At 38.2% G+C, this 21639-nt stretch overlaps 1 protein-coding gene across 3 annotated transcripts in view; it reads right to left on the reverse strand.

The window, feature by feature from the left end:
* Nucleotides 1-21639, reverse strand: part of TAFA5 (TAFA chemokine like family member 5) — a 427968-nt gene that overhangs the window by 70588 nt on the left and 335741 nt on the right. For all 3 annotated transcript variants that reach the window (XR_012658628.1, XM_075081284.1, XM_075081285.1), the window contains exon 3: nt 7050-7177. Coding sequence is in view for 2 of the 3 variants with exons in the window: in XM_075081284.1 (XP_074937385.1) it covers nt 7050-7177 (128 nt within the window). In the remaining variant the exon portion in view is untranslated. The remainder of the gene's footprint in view (nt 1-7049; nt 7178-21639) is intronic.

The following is a 21639-nucleotide window of genomic DNA, read 5'->3' on the forward strand; positions in this document are numbered from 1 at the left end:
CAGGAAACGTTTTACCTCACTGAATCTAAATCTGTCCTGTCCCGAGGTTAGCACAGTAAGATGCAACTGAATGCTAGAAGCAACGCCCCGATATGAATATGGGTTAAGAAACAGCAATCCTAAAAGAAAAGATATCTATAGAAATCTTATCTATCTGAAAAATGAGTTTATTTATTTGCACAGGAATTGAGTATCTTTAATTTAGAACACACAGACCACATGAGGCTATTATAATTCCCCATTAAAATCTGAAAACATATGTTCTGAAAGAGAAGAACGAGACCTATGTTTCCCTATTTTTCTTCCATAGAATTATTTGAGATGTTAACAAATTATGATTTCAACCTAGACATTTTACTCCAAGTTATTATTGGAATAAACTGTGGTCTCTTTTCAGGCAGTGTAAATCACTGTAGGACCCATATTCAGCATTCAGAACAGAGGAAGGCACCTAATATCTTTAAGGTGGTTCTTCAAGCTTTTGCCAGCTCCTTTCAACATGAAGTCTACAAAAATCACAAAGCCTTTGCTAAAATTTTGGATTTAGGACTTGAAGAACAGTTATTTGCCACAGAGAAGTGTATTTTGATAAGGATGATGTAGAATAGAATGGGTGGGTTTCAGTATATTGGTACCACAAAGGAGTACACAGCTTTGAAAAGACTGTACTAGTTGAAGCAGTACTAATATGCAAGAGAACTTGCATATCATGAAGCAGTAGCATGGCCCTGCTCTATTTAGGTTCTTCAGCTTCATGAGGATTTTATTTCTATTTAGCTTCCTCAGCACACGAAGGACTTAAGACGTGGGGCCACGAAGACCATCCCACCACTCTACTGGGAGGCTTGCCTTGAGCCTTTATAACACAGGAATTGGAAACATGACTTTTAACCTCTTTGAGATTTAAGACATTCAACTCACATGTTAACTTGCTTGGAAATTAACAGAAAGGAATCCAGATCCAGTATTGCAGTGATGACCCATTTGTAAATTATGATACCTTTTGTAAACAATCAGAGCAATGGAAATTCTGTTCAGCACATAAAAATCTCTTGAAAACCATGGAAATAAACAACAGGTTGAATCTAGGTCTTGGGGTACAAATCTATAGAGTGTACACTGAAGCACATGGCTATGACATGTCAAGAATTGGTATTTTCTCTCATAGTTAATGCTAGTACTACTGGGAAGAATATCAAATTAATAAAAAAAAGTATTACAAGGCTCAGTTAAATCACTGGGCCATGACTAGGGCTGATCCTGTAGATCTGCAGTTACATTAGAATGAGATGTTAATTATGAGCAATGTAGTTCTGGTAGTTCATATGTACACACATCCAAATATCATAGCTTTTTGACCTTAACAATATTTGCAGAAGATATTCTGCAGAGGGTGTTCATGTTCTACTCTTTCTTAACTTGGTATATAAATATAAAAGGTAGAACGTATAAATGTTTTAATTTATGAAAGGTATTTAAGGCTAGTTTCCAATTATGTAGCAGTAGTGTCAGAAAACTTAAATAGTAATTTCAGGACCACCCTACTGAGACCTGCGTAAGTTTTAGAGGACTTTGTGATGCATAATGCTTGATGAACTGATGGTCTCTGAGCTCACTGAGCTCTAACTGGCCGACACCAGGAGTTAAGCATACAGATGGGTCTCAGTGACAATAAGGATAGTGATTTTCTTAAACCAGATTTCTAGAAATCCAACAAGAAATTCAGAGTGAGAAAGGCTGAGGATGATCTGCAAGAGAATCGGGCTGAGTTCATAACCTATTTCACCACATAAATGTATTTGTAAGAGCCTTTCTGCTGCTGCTAAGATCTCTCACAAGACAGTGGCAGGAATGCCATCAGGAAGAGGGACACACAGAAAAAGAGAAGACAGAGAAGACATTGGGACTCATAGTTGTGCATGTATATGGACTTTGTAGCAAGGATGTACTCCTGGTCCCATAGCTTAAATATAGCCAAAGATTCTGGTTCCGCAAGAGTCTTGGTTATGAATGATGGAAAATTCAGGATCAAAACTTACTGCTTGTTCCTAAAAGCTATTATTTGGACTGGGATGAGGGGATACAACAGCTTCCTGAAAAATATCCTCTGTAATCTTGGTCTGCATGTAGTGTAGTGACAGTGAGGGAGCTTCGTAGATGAACTGCTGACAAGTAGATTTAACGTATCTGTTCCATAAGTTGACCACTTCTGACGAAGGGGAAGAGGGAAACTTACTTCGGCATGGCATGCGTGCCTGTGTCATTCCACTGCTCTAATTTGGTGCTGCCTAAAAGCTTGTTGTGGTGGGTATTGTGTCCTAGAATAACACAGAACTAGAACTGGTGGGATGTCAAAAAACTTCCAAAAACAGCTTAACCAAATAAAATCAGCTGACTTGTGGAGATGTGAAATGCATATTTAGAAACACTCAGAGCTGGAATGTAGGTGAGGCTAAGTACAGGAATGCCAGGGTTATGTGAATATCTAACAACAACATGAATATCACCAATAAGGACATTTATAAATAACAGTATTTTTATTTTTAAGTTACTCTGAATTTCTAAGCCTCCTAAAATATTAACTCAGGACTCCAAAATTCACTAGGTAGCTAAGGATTGTTAATCTTATTTTTACTGCTGGGGAAACTGAGGCAGAGAGGTTCAGTGACTTACCCAAGGCCACAGAGGGAGTCACTGTCAGAGCCGGGATTAGAGCTCAGGAGTTTCTGGCTCCCAGTCCCAAGCTCAGACCACTAGACCATGGCCTCAGGACATTCCCAGCTGGTCTTCAGTCTAAAAAAAAGTAAATTCTCAAGTATGTTACAAATATGTAACATATATATATTTCTTTTTACTTTGAATGGAATAGTATGAATGAGAACACATTGCTCGTAAGTCAGTGATGAAAAGCAAACCAGTACATTTTCTCTGAGTCACATTTATCATACATATGTGTATGATAAAGCTCTGCAGAAAAATCTTGATTTAAATTGCAGCCAATACAAATAGCTATTGTATTTTTCAGGGTAAGGAACAAATTGCCTTTCCAACCCAGCCAGCATGTCATTTATATTAATGGTGAGGAATGCTAAGTTGCTCTGTGTGTAAGTAAACTCTATTAAGAAAGTCACGTCCCTTGGTGAAGCTAGATCCTTAGTAAATTTTACTAGCTAAGCACTGAGCTCCGTGTCAGAGTAATTACACCTTTTATCCACTGTGAGCTCTCTCTTAGCTTCTTCATACTCCTTAATTTCCCACTTCAGCTAATTTAGCAGTAAAATCACAAAGGTTTTAAAAGGTTAGCTACTGAGGAACTGGTGCATGAATGTTCTGTTAAGCTGCATGCATTGAAATCACATCATGTAGAAGAAGGAATTAATTAAGTAACAATTAGGTAGTGATGGATCATTGACAACATATATACACTTTGGTGCCAAAATTAATCTCCCCTGTAAATCCAATACTTTGTGTATCTTCTCATCTATACCCTGGCAAGTTTTATACTTGAAATATAAAACGGACAGGTCCTTCAGCAATATCTTAAAAAAAAAAAAAAAGGCATATCTTCTGGCACTATTGAAACTACATACTATTTTAAAAAATATTATAGCTTTTTTTTTTTAAAGAATTGAAAGAGTAATGAGAATATCAAAAAGAGAAGAAATCTTTAAGGCAGATGATTTTAAAGTGACTGTAAGGACATTTGTTAAATGAAAGTACTTAGTATGTTGAAAGTGCTAACAATTGTGTAGTATTCTCTTGCTATCTTCATTTACAAGTTGCCATATTGTTTCCTCATATTGACAGTCAGCTGCTTAATACATATGTTGGCAGTTAGCCCGGTCAATCCTCAATTCTAAAAGCCTCTTAGCAGATGAAAAATCTTGGGTTCATTCACACCTTGTAGAAAGGATGACAGGGCAGAAGTGACATCCAGATCCATTTAGAGTATACTTTGAGTCTGATTTTCCTTTGACTTGCACCTTGTGTAGTCATTTATAGCCGTGCAAAGTGAGCACAAAATGGATATAAAACACTGCTACCCATGTGAGGAGAAAATTCTGATTTGGTTGCATTATTTCCAGCAGTGATCACAAAAAGTGCCAGGCAGTGAAAAAATCTAGCTCTGCGTAGAAAGTCTAAACAATTTTGACTCAAAGCATAATGTAGCAGCAGCACTTTCCAAACAATTTACAGAAATGGCACTTTTGCTTTGGAGCAATGGGTACTTTCGTTTGCTCTTTGCTTGGTATTTTTATAGAAGAAATAGTAAATGTTAAACTCACTCATTTACAGAAAACGAATCCTATTTCTTCCTTTTTTTGATAGACACATATTTAACTGTGAGTCCTAAACTATATTCTCACATAAGAAGGACCTCATGTCCTACATAATATCTCCACTAGTTCTACCTTTCCACATGCTACTTTCTAAACCCAGTACTGAAAAGGTTACACTTCACACCACCTCCTGGAATAAATGAAAAAGCTGGTACTGTCACAACAGCTGGTCTCAGTCCATCAGAGTTCAGTACTGTTCTGGCTTTCGTATGGGTAGCACATTATTGTCTCAGCATTTACCGAACAGTAATAGCTCTGGTATAAGATCCACCACCACTATGATAATGCAAGACCTACTGCCAAGTACCTTCAAGATACAAACTAATATTAGCAGGAAAGGCCTGTAACTATTAGATTAGCAAATGTGTGTTAACGAAATTGATAGTTAAAAAATTAAGGACCTAATCTGGCTGTCACTGGAGATTTGGTGAAGACTTATTTCTACTTAATAACATATATTTAGTGTACAATAATTAATTCAATATGTTTGGACATTTATTTCCCCATACTAACTGGAGGCCATTTTCTGGCCCTTCCCAGCCAGAAATCCTTCCCATTACACTCAGATGCCATGATGGGCCTGGTAACTCAGGTGTGTTGATTAGGAGTAGAAATAGAAATTACTTAACTGCATCAGCAGCTGTAGACCTAAGAGTACTACTACAGTAAATAATGTGTCTTGGTGTGTCTGCTAGAAAATTGAATTTCTTTTAATCAGAGTCATGCACTTCACAGCGCATTCCTAAGACATTATTCCTAAACCTGTCACCATTGTCCAAAGCTTCCCTTACCCTTCAGCCAAGTGGCTAAAGAATAAATTAACATTTTTTTATTCTTAATTTTTTAGTAATACTGAATTACAGATTGCGGTTTCTTGGGCTTTTTGTTTTGTCCCCCCCCCCGGATTCAGAGCATCTTTAAGTATTCTGAGTTGCTAGTCTAGCTTGACTGAAAAGTACTGCGTGTTTGTTGTGTGTCTGCATGTGTGATACCAACTGTTGAAGATTGCTTGATGTTAGATGAGGGCTTATGCTCAGAGCTGTTCTACAGTTGGCTCTCTGGCAGAATCTCTCCTCACCAATGACAATGATGTCTCTGTGTGGGGGAGAGTCTGTTTTATAATATTACACTTGCCATGCCCTTAATTTTACTCATAGGGCATGCTTATAATTTCATTTACGGTAATCAAAATCATGAGTCATTCCATTCATGTCAATAGCATTAAAGAACCATACAGACAAGTAAGAGTTCAGAACCAGGTTCCTGTTGTTTGATGTGAAAGGATATCTGAATCACTTCATTAAAGACAGATACTGAAGGATAGATCCTCTGCTTACATGGCATTACTCAGTCATGCCATTAGCATAAAACATCAAATAAAGAACTATAATGACAGCTGGCAATGTGTCACAGTTCATGGGTTTTCCATTTACCTCAGGTACAGAAAATGCCCCTGAATTAACAGGATTTAAGATAATATTTCAGCATGACAAAGTTACCATATTAGGGCTCCTTAATGTGTCACTCTTACATAACTTGAATGCAAAAGATCTAAAAGCAAACTATATTTAAGTAAGACCTCAGAGCCTGTGTTAAGTTTTATAGCCCTGTCCATAATGAATATCATGTCTGGTAAATACAGGAGCATCAAATGAGTGATCACAATTCATAAAGTCTGTTTTGCGGATACCTCATAAAGTACTATCAAATCTTCATTCTTTTTTAAAAAGTGAAAAATGTTAATTTTCCAAAGTATAGTAATTCCAAAACAATGAAAAGTTTTGTACTGGTGTCTGTCTCCTGCTCAGAGAGAGAAATTGTGCAGGGGATGATGGGCCTTAATTTAGTCCTCACTGACAAGTACTTTTAAGACTAAATATTCTTGAGATTGCACTTATTTAAATTACACTCAAGCTCCATGTAAATCTAAAAAAAGATTATGGGGGGGGGAAATCATTTCAAGAGGTCTAGCAAGCTATCAGAAGCTCTATTATATCACTTCAGATTTTTTCCATTTTTGAAGTCAAGGAATTATTGGCATTTGAGAACATTTTCTAGAAATCTGTTTGATCTATTACAGGCACTAGAAACTATTACTGTCATATATACTCTCAGCTTCACTACAAGCATATGCCCCAAGACACCAAATCAGAGATTTGAAGGTTTTATCAACAAACCAGAACCAAAAGAAAGCTGAAAGAAGGGATCTTTTACTATGTTTTCTATAGGTCTCGCTGGCTGTCTCACTGAAAACTAAAGATCTATCTGTGCAACTTGCTTTTCCTGTACAGTGGGAATAGCAAAAGTATTTTCCCTCCAATTCCCAATGAAAGCTTTCTTTTCACCCTGCTAGACCATGTGTTCAGTTTTATACCCTACACTTCTTCAGCATAAGAAAACTCCTGTACAGTGAAGCAATAAGATCCTGTCTTCAGGCTGAATACAAGTTAGTTAAACCACCAGTGCCTTTTAAGAAAACCTTGATATGATTTCGACTCTTATTAACTGTGGGAATTACACATTTTTGCTGTCTTTGTGATAACATTGCTGTGTATTTCAGTAAGCACACTTGGGCACATAGCTTTAATTACAACGCAACAGACTTTACATATCTGGGCCAAGAAAACAATTAGAAATCTCACTCTTTGTTTTTCAATAAACTAAAGTGAACAAGAAACTGAAGAAATATAGAACAGAGAAGTGACCTACCGTGGTTGTCTTTATCCGTCCTCCTGGTTGTGTACAGGTCCAGCCTGATTTATTGATTAGCAAATCACAGCCTTCTCCTTCTAAACATGGAAGCATTTCACACCACTGTTTTGTTTTGATAATTCGTGCTATGGAACAGAAAAGAGAAAAAAAAAAAAACAACCGAAAACAATTGGCAGGAGAATACACATTTCACTTATCTCTAAACACTTTCTAATTTGAGTTGTCTATTTTCATCATCTGATAAGGCAGCCATAGGTTATGATGTAGACAGCCCTAGGCAATTTACAAAATTATTTACAACACCTGCTGTGCCAACTGATATCGTAATAAAAATAAAACTTAAAAAACAACATAAACCAAAAGCAGCCCTGTTGTAAATCAAAAGAACATAAAAGTTAGCTGATTTTCTAATTCCATGCTTCTTACAGTCAAGGAAATATTGTTGTGGGGACTAACAACTGAAGACTTACTATGCAAACTAATCATTATGGTAGCCTAAAAGTGACCTACAACTAGGATCCACTGTGTTAGACTCCAAAAACCTGAGCAGACACTCCTTATTCTGAAGTGCTTAAAGTGTAAATGAGACACACAGGGGAGAGAAAAGCCATAATAAATAGGTAAAGGGGTCAACATAATGATAGCAGTTGTGAAAATCTGTGATACTTGCAATGGTAGGGGCATAGTTAGGGGCAGGAACTAGGAATATAAGAAGGACAGGTGTTGAATGAAGTAAAGGTTGGGAAATCATGGGGAAGGACAGACTAAGCAGAGGGAAAACACTGGAACAAACACCTTATTACCCTGTTACTACAAAGGAAAGGAAGTCTAGTCAGGAGGGTCCTAAACTGTCTAAAAGGTGGTGTGTTGTGTGCTTAGTGGCTCCTCCTCTTAACGCTGCGTGTCTGGTAAGCTGGTTCTGCAAAATTTCCTCAAGGTCATGCAGACCAAGTAGTCTTGGAACAACAGAGCTCAGACAGCATTAAAGTAGATGCAAAGGAGCTGTGGGGAGAAATTTTTCTTCAAGGCAGAGAGAAAAGGGACTTTAATTCCTGTAGGGTTCTGTCTGGATTATTATACTACTACTGTTGAGTTCCCCTCTGTAGTATCTGGGTTCCTTCTCATAGAATATTAAGCAATATGACTAATATCTAATATTTCATTTTTCTTTCACTTTCCCCCTGTAGGCAAAAGTGTGGGGTGGAGTGTTAGTTTGGGATACTTTTTATAAAAGACATATACAGAGATGCACTCACTTGTATGGTGCCCTATACTCACAGAATCACAGAATCCCAGGTTGGAAGGGACCTCAGGGATCATCTAGGCCAACCTTTCTGGGAAGAGCACAGTCTAGACAAGATGGCCCAGCGCCCTGTCCAGATGACTCTTAAAGGTGTACAACGTGGCCGAGTCAACCACTTCCCTGGGGAGATTATTCCAACGGTTGACTGTCCTCAACATGAAAAATTTCCCTCTGGTGTCCAATCGGAATCTCCCCAAGAGTAACTTGTGTCCATTCCCCCTTGTCCTCTCCATGTGATTCCGTGTAAAAAGGGAACCTCCATCTTCTTTGTAGCTACCCCTTAAGTACTGGTACATGGTGATGAGATCCCCTCTGAGCCTCCTTTTCTCAAGGCTGAACAAACCCAGCTCTCCCAGCCTATCCTCATATGGCAGCTTCCCAGCCCTTTGATTATCTTTGTGGCCCTTCTCTGGACCCCTTCCAGCCTGTCCACATCCTTTTTGTATAAGATGCTAAATAAGTTAAGGCCCCCAAACAATGTATCTTTTTCTCAGACTGTAAGGCTCACAGTCCACAGAATATGGTCCTCAGTTTCATCAGAGATCATCTCAGCAATCCTGGGCTAGACTATAAGAAATCTTCACCACCTCAAAATGTACGTAAGTGTCCTAGGATTCAAGGGCAGAAAAGGTTCCACACACAGGGACACAGATCATGTCTTCCTCTGTGTTGATGTGTGACACCAGTACATGCAATGTATCTTCAACAGTCATGAGTCCAACAAAAACAGAACTACAGGAGAAATACTTAGCAAAAAGCCTTTGATGCTCCAAATTAATTCTGGGTCCAAGGAGCTTAAAAGCAGGCATTTATACCCATTGGCAGTTGCAGCTCTTTATGCTCTCCTGAACATCTGATTCAGCCTCCCTATGCCCCTGACTTCCTCTGTCTGGAACTACTTAAGAATGCAATCCCCAGTGCCACTGGATCATGGCAAGAAAAAGAAGTGAAATTTAAAGTCTTTTAATAAAATCCTTTCCAATATTTTGACATGAAACAACTTGTGTCCTCAGTCCCGGTACAATTGTTGGTAAGCTCTAGCAATATAGCGAACACCGATTTCTTTCAGTGGAAGCTCAATCTAAAATTCATATTAAGATTTTCGTGATAAAAACAAAACCACTTTAGCTCCCAAACGTCTATATAGGAATTTGCACTGTTCATTAGGCAATACATACATTGCTGGAGGAATTTTTCCCGAACAATTTTCATAACTACAAATTTTTGAAGCAAATCCGCTAAGTGTTTTTAGCACATAATACATGGAAACCTGGATTGTGCTTGGGGTCCATAGGTACTGCTCTACTGAGAACTGAATCATATCAGTTTTCAAGGCTAACATCTCCTATGTAACAGATAACAGGCTCATCCTTCCTGAGTGAAGGCATGCATCCAGCTGCAGGCTTTACAGAAAAGCTCAGTAAAATGTTAACACCAAACCTCATCCACTTGCATGCATATATTTTGCAATTCACATATCAAAACAGTTATTTCTAGCAATGTTTCAACAATATGAAGGATCACTGAAGGCCGAATAGTCAGCTAAACTCAAAAATATCTACTAGATTGCCTCTACTATCTCAGGTGGGAGGTTTTCCTGGAAACGTAATTTGAACTAACCTTTTAAAAAAATTTATCTCCTCTGTGAATTACTCTTAGTGTTTGCTTGGTTGCTATCTCAGAATGCAGCTATCAGTAATATCATAGATATATGGAGTCCTTGCTCTGGGAATTGGTTATATCCACACAAATTTAGAACACACCAAGAGTATTTTACAGAACATAAAGTCTAAAACATTTCTGGGTTAAGTGTATAGATTAGCTCATGCATTTAGGCCTTGAGAATCAGAACAACTTTTTGTAGGCAAAAACTACTCAGCTCACATAGTTTAAAGCAAATCAGTATCAAAACAGATTATTAATTTATTAATGACACATAACCAGCAGCAGTGCAGGATCAATACCAGTGACGCAAAAGGTAAACCAGAGTACTAGACACCAAATGTTCATAAACACTTGGAAATTCCTAAATGCCCCCTCAGAACTAATCCCAAACACTTCTAACACACACAGAGGCACCCTGCCCTCCCCATTGCCTCCTGGCGTGCGGGTGGCCCCCAGCACCCCGTGGGCAGATGCTCAGGAGCTCCCTAAGCCCTGCCAGACCGTGTCCAGGGGTCAGGAGTCAGACCCCTGGAGCACCAGCTCTGCCGCCCCAGACCCACCGCCCCACAGTGAGGCAGCCCCGGGGGAGGCAGAACCCACCCGCCTGCTCACCCTGTTTTCCCCTCGGGGATTTCCCCCATTACAGGTGTTTGTACCTATTTTGTCCAGCTTTCCAACCTGACCCTCGCTTTGTTTCAAAAGCCTCACAAACACGCAGGCTCTCAGGTTCCCAGCCTAATAGGCCTTGTTTTCTGGGCCATTTGCCAAAAGCAGGGCAGGCAGGCACCCTCGCACTTAGGTATAAATTGAAGTCTCTGCAGACACCTTGTTCTGTTAAATATATGCAGCCACAGTTGCAAAGGGGAGGGCATATTTGTGCCTGTGGGATTACATCTATATTTGCATTTTCACTTTTCAGTTTGCCCATTATAGCAGAGTATCACAGGTATCACAGTGATGCTAAATATATAATATAGGGGGCAAAGTATACAATGATTTTATCAGTGTTATACCAAGAATTTCTAGCAGTAATTGAAACTGAGTTACACTAGCCAAAGCAAAGGAATACAGTGCATTTCCTGAGGCAGTACAGTTGCCTTTTTACTGTGTATATTCACCAGGGGTGAAATTCACCCGTCTGCAGACAAGACAGAAAAAGCCAATCAGATTCTTCAAATCCACTCCAAGCTCCATTATAAAGAATTAAGTGGCACTTAAATGATACATAGGCTTTGTGTAGACCTTCTGCAAAGAACTGAATTTCATCTTAAGAATCTGAGCTGACACTACTTTGCATCTCCTCAGAAGGGCTGTGCCCCTTCAATTAAACTGAAGTTAATCGGAACTGACGGTGCTCGGCACATGGTAGAATTGCTTTCCTGGGTAATACCATTTGAACTGGAGAACAAATGGAGTCTGTGCAAGAGTTTTTCAAACAAACAGTTCTGAGGCGTTGGAGGCAAGTAGAGGCTATATCAACACAACGCCAAACTACCCACCAAAGTGCTTTTAACTGTTTTGTAAGAGGAATTTGCAATGGATTTACAGTTACTAGTAAAAATAAATAAACAGAAGTCTCTATTCATGATCAGTATACTCCAATTTAAGACTGTTCAACTGAATAGTGTTTCAGAACACCACAGATTATCTTCTGCTAAATACTGCAACTAGATACATTTTGTCACTAAGCTTCTCACCGGGTTTAACATTATATATATGCTTTCCCATAGAAACCCAGCTTTCTTTCCTGTACTTTCTTTTCACATGTTCACTCCACATTCAGGCAGTTATCAATTGCAACTTCTCTAGTCAATCTCATAACTGAAAACCATGAACTTTTTGTGATAGTAAAAAAGTGAGATATATCTTGTTCAGCAGCAGTAAATGCAAAAACTTACTGCCATCTAAAATATGTTAGATTAAAACACTCAGATTGTTACAGATTGTTTTATCTTTTTGTTTTTCAAATGCTGGAGAATAAACTTGGAAATAAAAGTAAAAAATGTATACTATTTTTTCATCAAATAATAATATTGATTACAAAAGCTTTTGGATACTGAGACTTATGATTTCAGAATACACTGTGCTCCTTTGCTTAAAAGGTGGTGTCTGGAATGAATATTTACAAATCATAATGAAAAACATGGTACAAGAACCTAAATAAAGTTAAAAAAAAAAAAAAAGATGGCTTAGTTGATGTTTATCAGTCAATTCCAGAGGCCTGAAGTAGCAAATGGAAGACTCTTTGAAGTGGAGAGTAGGGAAAATTTCCTCTAACCCTAGGCAGAATATACCAGTTTGAAACACACTTAAATGTGAGGTTAGCTTACCTATACTTCTTATAATATGATATTCTCCTTCATGGTATTTTTTTTCAAGGATATCTTGTAGGACTTAATGCCAGATGTAAAGTACGCATTAGAGAAAATATTTCCTTTTTGATTTTCATACATTATTTCACCGCTTTTTTCCTTAAACTTTGAAGAAAACTGGTCAGTATAGCTGATTCCCAAAGTTCAAAATTGCCTTTGGATTAATCAGTTTAGATGTAGCTAGAAAAACACATTTATCCCAGGGTTCCTCTCTTGCCCTATTCATTGTTTTATTATTAATCACTTTCAACTGATCCCAGCTGGTTCCATCATCCCACTCCTCTGTCACCCTCTCTGTTCTCTTTACCTCATGTTTTTCCTTTTTCCCTCTTCCATTTTTTTTCAGCTGTAGCCTTTTGCTCCAACCATTTCTCTCCTCTGCCTGATTCAGTACATATACATTATCTACCTATCACAGATCCCAAGACACTTTGCAGAACTTATTATGTTTAGCTAGCTCTACCTATGACTCATAAATGCAGTTCATTGTCCCCATTTTGCACAAGGGTTAATCAACTTGACCAAGGTCACAAAAGAAATTCGTTGCAGAGCTGGAAACAAAACCTCTGATTTCTTAGTGGTCTCTAGCCTGGGGACCTTTCTCTGTCCTATTTTCCTTCAGAAAGAGAGTGCGCTTTAATACATATATATAAGAAATTAAACAACAAAAAAATATGCAGAGTAATAGGCTTTTAAGAACATACATCAGTTAAACTGCAGCAGCAGGAAAGAGGCCAGCAGAAACACAAACTGAATCACAGTACTTTAATATGACATAGCAATCATGAACTGTCTTTAGAGCAGCAATTTGACTGTAATAGTGTATAAGCCCCAAACGTTAATCTATTTTACTATACAACAAGGAAACATCACAAACTGTGGATACCTTTTACAGCAGTCATTCTACTCCACTTAAAAAACTGGAAGCAATGCTAATTCACAAAGAGTTAGCTCGTCTCAATTATTTATAGGGCATCTAGACCAAGGACTACTTAGTTCTAAGAACAGCAATATAGCAATGGCTGGACACCCATTTTATCATTTAGCTCTTGCTGTCAAGGTTGGGAGGGATACTTGAGCTGAAGTTGAGAAATATATGGGAAAAAAGTGATCTCCTGTGGGCTACAGAGAGGCATCAAATTGAGACCAGGTAACTAGATGAAGAGTAAAAGACTGAATGACAGGGCAGAGGCTTTTCCTGCAGCTCACCCCAATCATAGCTCCAGTAAGGGAGAAATCTTCTTGCAACCCCAGGGTTGAGAAGAAACCTTCAATATTGACCTGTTCACTGAAAAAGGATGAAAATCTTGGTAAACAGCACAGATTGCACCGTGCACAACATGTATTTGGGAGGAGCAGGATAATATATGGGGGATGGTCTCCAAATTATGTAGTCATCTATAGCATCCCAAACTAGGATGCCTAAGGGACACTCCTGCCAGTTACATGAGTGGTCCCTAGGAAGTCTGTTGTGACATAAGAGGTCGCTGGATTAAGATGTGTGAATATAGGAACTTAGTAAACCACAACGGCATAGGTTTACCTTTAACACTACTGCATTTAGCAAGGCATCCAGACATCTGTTTAATTTTAAAAAGGTACCTATGTTTTGCTGAATCTTCATAAGACTCTGTAAAATAAATACGTACTGACAGCTTAGGAGGGAGAAAGTCCAAAGGTATTCTACAAATCAGAAATAATTATAAATCATAATAAATTCCAAGAACACAAGACAGAGGATAAAAAAACCCAAACAAACAAAAAAGAAACAATTAAGGAAACAAAAGCTGAAGTAGAATCCAGATTCTAGGAGCACTCTTATGAAATTCAACAGCTGTTATGTTCTTTCCTGTTTGTGTCTCCAAATAGCAGCATTTCCTCATTATGATGCCCCAAACAATAAAAAATAAATAAACAATGAAAATAAGCGTATGAAAGTAAACGCACAGGAACAGAGGATAGCTGACCTTTTTGTAGTATAGAAACAAGCATGTATTTATCTGGCCTCACTCTTATTTCTTTGAATACCTTAATACTATGTGACTCAGTGATCTAGTGATAGCCATCTTAGCTTTGTCTACAGCCAGATGTTGAGAAATGATATTCAAATATTTGTATGACAGAAGCACTACCCTAAAATGGAAAGTGTCATACAAATCAGCTTCACAGTCAACTTATGTCTGTTTCCATTTTAATTTTCAAGGGCTGGTTTTCTTCTATTTATAATTGCTCTCATTTGAGATTGTAATATATTTCCACATTTGTTCTCAACCTCTTAGCCTTTCTCTGGCAATTGCTACAATTGCTTGCATGGAAAAGTAACACAGCAAATATAACACATATTTTTCAATTGCTTATAAGGCAATTTAACAAAAACAGGAAAAAAAATCCGTATCATTTACCAAATCTCACAGGGTCATAGCAAGCACCCTGAGAGTCATAATAAATAATAAATACAGATAAAATTTACACGTTGAATTTTATTTAGGTACAATATATGTGCTCTTAACCTCTTTGAAGTTGGTGGTTTCTAACTAGGTATTAAAATGCCAATGCTTTAGGCAACCTGGCCCACAACTTCGCCCAGGATTTCAGCGCTTGCCTGAGTATCCACAGATGCACATCTTCACTGCTTTTCAATCTGGGAATGATCTAGTGCTTCATTGTCTGTGGGTAGTTAGCATTTGCTGTCTAATAAGAGATGCTAATTGAACACCCACCCCTAGAGAAAGCCTTTGTCAGGACTCAGTGTCTTCTGTTTCTGTCCCCTGCTGTTCTGCTCTGCTGTATTCAATTAGTGTGCTGGAAGCAAAGTAAAAATTACTAAAAATCTGATCTGTGATATGCCAGCAAAGAACCCTTCAGAGATCAGGTTTTCATCACATTTCACTTTGCTGCCAGCACACTGAGAACAGCAAATTTAACTGGAGAGGGACAGCAATTTCAGACCCAAAGAAGAGAATCTGAAGAAAACGCTAAAGGATAGAGACAAGGGAGGGATATAATGGAAAGTAACAAGAAAACAGATAAGAGAAAATAGAAAATAAAGAATACAGCAAGAAAGGAAGGAAAAAGAGGACAAAGCCCAGCTATACATAGTAGCTATTGAAGGAGAAAGGTAAGGTCAAAAACTTGCGCAACTAGTTCAGTGGAGTCAGTAGGACAACGTGGGTAAGTGAAGGCTAAAGACCAGAACTGTTTGGGTTTTTTTTCTCTTAAGTACACCAATTTCAGTCCTCCTGATATGAGCAGAGTACTTCGGTAGAAGATCAGATTTACTGTGGTTAAAGGAAAAACATGAACTGGGCAGACACTCATGACCATCCCTATGTTATGCTGGCATGGCTGGCCAGCTGTGGAAGAGGGTGAAGGACACCAAGAACTCCTAGCTATGAAATACGTGCAGATATCAGGGTAATCACTGAGCAGATAGCAAAGCAGGAATTTGAAGGAAGAAGGCACAGCAGGAATAAAATATGCTCTAGGTTACATGATAGAGAGTGATTAGTACCATGAAAAGAAGCTGGGAATAAAAGATTATGTGGCTGGTAGCAGAATGGGAGTGAAGGAAGGGTGGCAGGAAGGTGATAAATCAACCTTACAAGTGTCTGAAAACAGACTGAGCCTCAGAGTATAGATAGCTATGGGTCTGGGAGACAAAGGATTCCTGGACACTTCACCCTATCTGCAGCTTCACATCTGATGGCACAATATCTGATTCTGTACTCGTGAAACACACACTAAAATGATGGCCAAGGATCAAGGCCCTCCTTGGGACTCTAGCTGTGGAGTGCTCACCTATCCATACTAGGTATGTTTTAACAACCTCTGCGCATGGTCTGTAAGGGGGAAAAAAAAACCCAACCCCCTCCTAAAAACCCAGAAAAAAACCAAAGAAAACCAGTCTATTTGACATGTGCTTTTGCATGGACCAAGCAGTGAGAATCAGAACGTGCACACGAGAACTGAAATCAGTTATCCTTTGATCTTTTTAAAGCTATTTCCGGGAATTTTTTCTCTGCATTCAAAGGACAGGCATTTAGCTGAATGGTTCTGCTCTGGCCCTCATTGCTTTTGGTACTTTCCAAGTCCAATGTCAGCAAGTACAGTGCTGTTGTGACATGGTGGTGACATCTTATTGTCCACTGAAAGAGGTGATAACTCAGCTGTTCTCAAGTACAGTGGGCTTCCTTTGTCAACAACCCCAGCAATGGGAAACTTTCCTCTCCTTTTGTCAGGTGTGTAAGAACAGAACATGCAAGCAAATTGAATAGAAATGAGCTCGATGACTCGCACAGAAGGAGACGAACAGCTGCCACTATGAGAACAATTAAAAGTACTGGAAAAGGAAACTCAGCAATGAGGCTGTACTTATCCTACACCCGCTGTGATTTCACTCTATTCCCCATGACCAGATGCTCTGGTACAGTGAACTGCATGCTCTTCGGGGTAAGCCTGTGACTTTTTGTTTTGATCAAATAATAAAAATAGGCTATGGTTATGCTGGGGATTTTAACACAAATCAATATTCTATGAATGAAAATTAAGAAAAAAAAAGAGTTAAACAGGTGAAAACAAAGAGAAAGGAAGACAGCTATACAGTATCACCTTTCCCAGTGAGCATACATTTAATATAATCATTTGTGATCCTGTTGAAACTTGTGTTCATAAATATTACTTTGTCAGTGCCCCAGGAAACTTGCCATAGTGAACTGTAATGTTGACCTTTTGACGGCTCGGAAACTGGCCTTTTCTCAGGACTTCTGCTTTCATTAGCCAGTGTTTGTCCAACTGAGGAAAAAAAAGGTGTTTAAATACAGCAAAGATGTTAGTTTACATAACATGCACTGAACTGGTACACTGTCCATGGGAAACCCTGTTACAGGCGCTTGTGTTATATCTTGACTGTACAGTCAATCACACATCTTGTCAGACAGCAGTCTGACATCATGGCTATGCAGAACATGGTTTCTGACTGACAGATGAAGCCGTGTGAATATTTTACTGTAGCTTTTCATATGAACCTAAAATATTAATGTTCCTTACCCAAAACTTGTATGATATGAAACATTCATCCTCCTTTTTGCATTTAATTTGGGCAAATACTGGTCTGAAAACTTAGCAAAGTTTTCTCTGTTTATACTTCACTATTAAATAAAACTTTTAAAATTACAAATGACTGACATATTTATATAAGGTTTTTACTTTTAATTAATTTTATAATATTGCACATAATATCAGGAGACAGATATTTTAAAAAGACAAAAAATGCAATTAATCTCCAAAACTCAGGTAATGCGAGGATGTTTTTACCGTGTGTATGTAATGCACAGAGCAATTGATTTTCAAAGATTCATCAGACTTCATAAAAATTCTTTGGATATTTTACATAGTAAATACACTACAGTTCAGAAGGTGCTCTACAGGAGAAGTAATCACTAATTAGAAGGAATAGTCCTTCTGCACCTAACAGGCAATATTTTATTTATTGGAACACATCCAGGATATCTATGAACAGCTGCAGAATGTATTTTAAAGGCCAATAGTCTCCCTGTCTCCTTCACCATCAGAAAATATATTTTGAAATTTTCAGAATTATTTCTGTGAAATCAGACTAGAGGGATTGGTCATAGGGTGAAAAGTGGGGAATGCCGCCTCTTTCCTAGGGCAGGAAATGCAGGTGTTTATAGGCTATGGCCGCTGTGTTTGCAAGCAGGAGTCCTGCTCCCTGTCAAAAGCAGCACAGCGGAGGTTGGTTGGGCCAAAGGACACAGAACAGCACAGACTTACTTTTTAAACTATGAACTCTGAAATAAGTACGTACTTGTGGTTCTGCAGCAACTGCTCACATTGTAAATATCAGACCACCAGACACAAAGGAGTTGACTAGGACAGGTCACTGAGAGTTAAAACTACTTTCCTGTATGGCACACCTTTACAGGAAACATGATGCAGTCATGGTTTTTAGGAACAGAAACAACAGTTACACTGATCTAATCTCCAGCTTTATGAAGGACATAAAATGTAATCCAGCAATTTCTGTAATAATCTCAACAATTTCTGGTTGAGATACGTATCTTTTAGAAAGACATGTAGTACTGCTTATTAGAGAATACTCATATTTCTACAAACTCTTAAGGCACTTATACAATTGAATAGCAAAGGCAACAACTCCTCAGTTATATAGATTTTAGTATTATTTCTATGGGACTCCTATTTAACTCTCATAGGAGTATACTCATCTCTGAATGATTAAGTACTCTGCTGTCAGCTATAATAAGGTCATGTGCCTGACAAAACACTCAGTGTTCCTAAAAGGTTAATCATCTAAATTTTAAATCTCTTGCCGTTGCTTTTTACTTTTCTATTGAAAAGCATTGTAGCGAAATAAAATGAACTGCACATCAACACTGGACACAGACAAGAATTTAAAGCCTCCCAAGCTTAGTTTGGTTCTGTGTCTGTAATCTTAGCTTTTAAAGATGCTGATGGAAGCAAGTTAGAATACTCCACCTGCAGGAATTTCATTGTTTTCTTTTAACAGTAACTCTCTGCAAAAGAGCCTTCTCAACCAGCTCCTGCTTTACAGAAGGAATGGGGAAGGCTTATAGGAAATATTTAAATTGTGTAACTACAAAAACAGTACAAGTTTGCAGATCTGACTCAGGCAAAACTCACAACTGGTTTCTTGGGGGTTCCTTTCAACAAAGCACTGCTTGACTGAGTCTGCAGCTTGGAAATAGCTCCTTGCAGATTAAGAAACTACAACTGCTAGTCCTCTATGCCTCTCAGGTACAATACTGAACTACTTAAGTGATCATATAGTCTCAACATTTTAAACATACCAAAATAAAATAATCTTCAAGGTCTTCCCAGGGAAACCTCACAAATTTTCTATACTTTTACATAGCAGATCTAAAAATGGCCATTTAAATTATCCCTGCATGCATAATTACATAAGCATGCATGTATGCAAATATCTATGCATCTACTGCATTAGGAATGAAAGTTGTTGTCACCACTTCTCTGCAATGTTTTATCTCCAGTCAGCAGAATATCCTGTCTAACCACTGTAGTCATATGGGAATAAAAGAAATAATTTTTATTAAGTTGTGGAATAATGTGCACACTTTCTACTGTTGGACTGAAAAACCACTTTCATAATTTCATGTGAGTTCAAAAGTTTAGAGCCTATTTACATGGCCTAGTTGCTGGAAAATTAAATAGTGAATTCACAGCACACTAGCCACTCTTCACTAACTCTGCTTTTTACAGCTTGAGGTGCACTTTTGTTAGCACATTTCTCATCAATATACATTACCTGCTGTTTTTATAGACAGCTTTCCGTGCCTGAGCAAGTTTGTTTAAAGATAGATCAGGTATCCCTATCTGTAAAATTTGCAGCATGTAGATTAAATCCAAAGAAGAGGGCTAGTAAGTGTACTGGCTTTCTGGTAGGGGAGAAAAATGGTCACAGAGTTTTTTAATTCCTCTTTGTTCAAGAACAGGATTTATATTTTTTTGTTGTTGTTGTTAGAAAACATAAGATTATTCAGATACCTGATGCCATTATCAGCGTATTCTGCAACCTAGAATAATCTGCAAATTCCTAAATTTTGGCTAGCCAAGTGAAATGGTAGCTACTTTTATCTGTATCTTACAAAGATTTCTAAGTTCATCAACTGTAAAATATTCATGATAAGGGAGAATCATTTCATGAAAACAGACACAATATTCTGCTAATAAGGAGATTGGCAATAGACTAGCAGGGACTTCAGCCTGCTGAAAATGTATGCCTCACCCTCGTTTCACTTGTGACAGAGGCACGTGTAACTCATGCACACACATACAAATTAGCCAGCAAATTCTACAGCAGTTTTTCTGTGATATGAATATGGGTTTTTTTGTGTTGTTTTTTTTTTTTTGTTTTTTTTTTTACAAATTCGTAGTGGTCACTACAGCTTCAGTACTGTGTTTATTGTATGTATGGTCTTGACTACTTGAATCTGTGCAACCCATTCAAAAACAGACTGCAAAATGCCAAAGACTTTCTTTCACTTCCAGTCCTGCTTAAGTTTTCTTTGTGGCACTGCTCATCTGAATCATTGCCTGTTTCTTGCTTACAAAACATTCATATTCAAAGCACCATTAGCACAATAGCAATTAACAAAGAGCCTTTTATGCCAACGTGCTACAACTTCATCTCGTACACCCTTTACAGGAAAAGGGTCTTTTCTCTTCTTTCCAGTATCAGTGAAGCACTAATGCCGTGTGAAAAGAATGCTCCCTTTCAGTGCAGAGGGGACATGACTGTGCCTTATGTGAATCTACTGTATGTACAATGGAGGGGAGGACTAGGTGACCTAAAAGATCTTTCTCATCTCTAACCTCTATGGAAGTTCATGGTATCGGGAATTGCATATTAACAACCAGATGCAGGATTTTGTGTGGAAATGGCAGAGTGCTTCCACAGGATGTTTTTCTCAATTTTTCCCTGCTGTAAAGGATAGGAAAAACACTTTTAGGTTTGTTACAAGTAAAATTGACAAAACACAGAAAGGAAAGAGATTAGCCTTGAGTCATTTACAGCAGTCATTCCTAAAAATATTGCTAACACAGAACAGTAAATGAGAATGAGGGAGAACCTGCAGCTACATCATGCTAGAAATTGGTGGATTTTGCTGCTAGTACTATATCAACTTGCCACACTGGCACAAAGACGAACACTGAGGTTCCCTATGAGGTAAGACTGTTCCTTTATATTGTGCTGTAGATGCCACGATCATATTAATTAGAGAAGAACAAGAGAAAATGGAAATGTTTTATACTTCCTCCTAATAACAATTTATAGGCAGTTCCTCAAAAACATGAGTAGCGCAGAGTTGGTCAGAAAAACACAGAACAGAAACCCGTTTGCAATAATGGCATATAAGCAATATCAAGGCATTTTATAGTAATATAAAAATGTAGGATAGATATGAGAATCTAACTGCCCCAAAACCATCTTCAGTATCAGGGAGTCACAATATTTCCAAGTACCTGAACTACACAGCCCTGTGACACGTTAATAAACTTGATCACTCGGTAACAGCTGTAACATTGTCTAGAATGTTTTACCCTGAGTTCCCACTAGCACAACACACACTGGTAAAACAAGAAACAAAAAAGAAACGACCCCTCAAAGGCTCTTGTGTGCCTTTATTACACACTGAATAAGCAGGCACAGTACAGCCTGCTGCTAAGCTTT

The sequence above is a fragment of the Phalacrocorax aristotelis genome, chromosome 1 (assembly GCF_949628215.1).
Source record: "Phalacrocorax aristotelis chromosome 1, bGulAri2.1, whole genome shotgun sequence".
NCBI lineage: Eukaryota > Metazoa > Chordata > Aves > Suliformes > Phalacrocoracidae > Phalacrocorax > Phalacrocorax aristotelis.